We start from the raw sequence: 3,261 nt of genomic DNA, 5'->3' as shown, positions 1-3,261 counted from the left end.
GAGAGTCAATAAAGCACCAATTAAATCAAATGAAAATAATTCTTTCTCATATAGGAGATTTTCGAAAACTCCCAAGGAAAATAAAAATGGAGTTCGAATTCCATGTAGTACCATTTAGGGGTCATTTGGTTTGGATTTAATTTGGATAAGTATCACAAGACAATTAATTAAATCCAAGAAATGAAATACTATTTCAATAATTAGGAATGGCCGAAAATTCCAATGAATTGGCTCGAAGAATATAAATGCATGATCCTATTAATTATTTCCCCACATTGGAAAATATATAACATCAAGCTCATCATCCCACATTAACCACGAAAATTTATTTCACGCAAAACACTTAATCACATAGAAACGAAAGTTTCATAATTCCAAGAATCCAAAATTCGAATAACATATAAGAAGAGTCACAAAATTTTGGGATGTTACACCTCCTCATCTCCGGCATTTATCTCGCTGCCTCACCGACTCACCCAGTCGCATCATTGGGAACCGACGGCTCTGATTTTTCATATCGAACGTCGATAACAGTAAGCTCACATTTCTAAAGCTTTTACCTTTAAACCTGGTTGATTTTTCCATTGATTTGGGGAATTTCGATTTTGTTGTTGTTGTGGATTTTTACTATCCTCCCATGTTATGTTGGTTTAGAAGGACATCAATATCAAAGAGTAGTTGAAGGAAAATCGCATCGAGGGTTTCGCTGGCTCTCTTTCTCCTTCCTCTCATTTTTCTTCTTCTCACCTTCTTTCTCTCTCATGCTGCAGTAAAAAATTCAGAAAATCAGTCCAAAAAATAGTCCTCAAAAAAGGATGTATCTGTATATAAGTGTTTAATCTTCATTGAGATTTCTCCAATAATATCTGTCTCATTATATTAGTATAGATTGGGGTTAAGTACCTAGTTCACTCTTAAACTAAAACTCAATTCTGGACTTAGTAAAATAAAACTCACTTTGAAAACTCGGCATTTCAGCCATGGCGGCTACGCTCTTTGCCACCCGTCGCACGTTTGCCACCCTATTATCCCGCCGCTCTCGTACTTCGCTTTCTGCCCTCCTCCACACCCTCAACCACCCCCAGCCCGTCGCCTCTCAAACTCGGTTCAGCTCGTCGCGTACAGGCTATTTTCCGCTGAATGACCCGTCGCCCAACTGGAGCAACCGCCCCCCAAAGGAGACGATTCTCCTCGATGGCTGCGATTACGAGCACTGGCTTATCGTCATGGAGTTCGATTCGGATCCTAAGCCCACTGACGAAGAGATGGTTAATGCTTACGTCAAAACCCTAGCCTCCGTGGTTGGAAGGTAATTTTATGAATCCCCCAAATTCATCTTTTTCTTGTTAACAAATTCGAGATTATTATTATTTTATTTGGTCTTTGAAATGCATTCCTTGATTCTCTGTTTCCAGAAATATTGTGTTCCATGTTGTTTTTGGGAGGAATTCTAAATTCATTTAAAAACTTGGTAGAAGAAGTAATTTGGTATTGTTATAGTTACATTGTATTTAGCTGATTGATTTGAAAATCAAAAGCATGATTTTGCAAATCCAAGCCCCATGGACTAAACTAGTAGAATATGGTTGCGTTCAGCTTGTTAGACAAGAAAATAATGAGATATAATATGGGATAAGACACAATAGAATTTTGATATTATGGATGCGGCAAGATACATTGTCACGAGCTTTTGAGCAAAACACAATCTAGATATGAGATTAGTCATGACGTTTAATCACAAATAATCATGGCAACTGAATGCCCCTGCAAGTACATATAAATAGACTCGAGATTGGGAGTTTTTCAAGTAGGTTTATCAGGCTTGTTTTCTGATTGCTCCGAATTTGCAGTGAAGAAGAAGCAAAAAAGAAGATATATTCTGTGTGTACATCAACATACACTGGGTTTGGAGCTCTCATCTCGGAAGAGCTTTCGTACAAAGTTAAAGGTACTGAACATATCTAAACCCTGTCATTTTGCATCTTAGGGAATTTGCTAGCTGTGCTAAACTTTTGACATTTTATTATGTAATCTGACCATTGTTCAATGATGTCTTCCTGCAATGAATTGTGAGGATCACTCACTAGACTTTCAATGCATGACTCGGTCTCTTTAAGTCCTATGTACAAGTTTTCCCTCTTCTTCAATATTGCTGATTTCATTTGCTTCTTATTTGTTTTAGGTCTATTGTTTTTGTCTGTGGTATATAATTGGATGCACCGTGCATCTGTGATTTGTCATGAATTTTACTTTTTCTTGGTTTTCTGCATGCGTCCCTTTGTTTCTTACACACAACTACATCTGGTTGAACCTCGTTCTTTGTTCACTGTTACCATTCACAGGCCTGCCTGGTGTTCTATGGGTGTTACCCGATTCATATCTTGATGTTCCCTACAAGGACTATGGTGGTTAGTGAATTTACACTGGACTGAATTAGTACTTCTGAATCTCTTTCCTTCCCATCACACCCTCTATTACATCTCTTACATGTGTTGGTCAAATGATTTCTAGGTGATCTCTTTGTGGATGGGAAAGTCATTCATAGGCCGCAATACAGGTTCACTGAGAGACAACAAAACACGAGAATCAGGCCTCGTCCAAGACACAACAGCCATCGTGAAACAATGAAGGTTCAGAGGGGACAGACGAGGGCCTCTGATCAGCTGTCTCCTGCTGCGCAATCAGGAGCGTCAGGGGATTGGAATGCGAGCCGTGTTGGTTTAAGAGGATAGAGTAGCTGTTTGATTGTTGCATCTTCTTCATGATGTGTGGTTGTGCACTGCCTTCAACCAGATTATTTCATCTGAACAGCCAACAAACACATTGAAATAATTGAGGTTTATAGAGCTTTTCCTACGAGGCCTGTTACGTTCATGAATCTTGCATAAATGAATCAAGTACGCTGGCCATATAAAGACTTGAAAAACCTGAATTTGCTTCTCCCTCCGTTTCTTTTTAGAGGCATTTTTTTTACAGAATTTTCCAAATGTGGTTTAGTTTGAATAAAGTAAGAAAGGAAATAAACTAAAGATGAAAAAGTAAGAGTGAGAATGCAAAAAAAGAAAATGACTCGCTTGTCTTAGGATGCCCTAAAAAGAAAAGGAATACGAATCACACCTAGCTAGGGACAAAAAGAGTATAGTATTTGCTTTGATGCTATAGGCATAAGGGTGTCCACTATTGGGGCGGCACGCCGGCCGCTCCCATTCCGATACCGCCCCGCCGGCCTATAGTGGAGGGAGCGTCCACCCTGGGGCGGAC

The 3,261-nt window shown here is 39.3% G+C and overlaps 1 protein-coding gene across 1 annotated transcript; it reads left to right on the top strand.

Moving 5' to 3' along the window:
* The first annotated feature begins 706 nt into the window (after positions 1 to 706).
* Positions 707 to 2,926, top strand: LOC121773265 (multiple organellar RNA editing factor 3, mitochondrial-like). Its single transcript, XM_042170076.1, has 4 exons — positions 707 to 1,309; positions 1,851 to 1,948; positions 2,343 to 2,408; positions 2,512 to 2,926. Exons 1-4 carry the CDS (start codon positions 981 to 983, stop codon positions 2,730 to 2,732), a joined length of 714 nt encoding a protein of 237 aa, XP_042026010.1. The 5' UTR covers positions 707 to 980; the 3' UTR covers positions 2,733 to 2,926.
* Positions 2,927 to 3,261: the final 335 nt, after the last annotated feature.

The sequence above is a fragment of the Salvia splendens genome, chromosome 17 (assembly GCF_004379255.2).
Source record: "Salvia splendens isolate huo1 chromosome 17, SspV2, whole genome shotgun sequence".
NCBI classification, from domain to species: domain Eukaryota; kingdom Viridiplantae; phylum Streptophyta; class Magnoliopsida; order Lamiales; family Lamiaceae; genus Salvia; species Salvia splendens.
The sequence above is the reverse complement of the archived record's forward strand: the minus strand, read 5'-3'. Positions and strand labels throughout refer to the sequence as shown.

Excerpts from the sequence above, each read along its gene's own strand:
- LOC121773265 (XM_042170076.1), top strand. The coding sequence starts at position 981 with ATGGCGGCTACGCTCTTTGCCACCCGTCGCACGTTTGCCACCCTATTA. Across the intron at positions 1,310-1,850 it reads CTAGCCTCCGTGGTTGGAAG|TGAAGAAGAAGCAAAAAAGA; the intron begins GTAATTTTATGA and ends CCGAATTTGCAG. Across the intron at positions 2,409-2,511 it reads TCCCTACAAGGACTATGGTG|GTGATCTCTTTGTGGATGGG; the intron begins GTTAGTGAATTT and ends AATGATTTCTAG.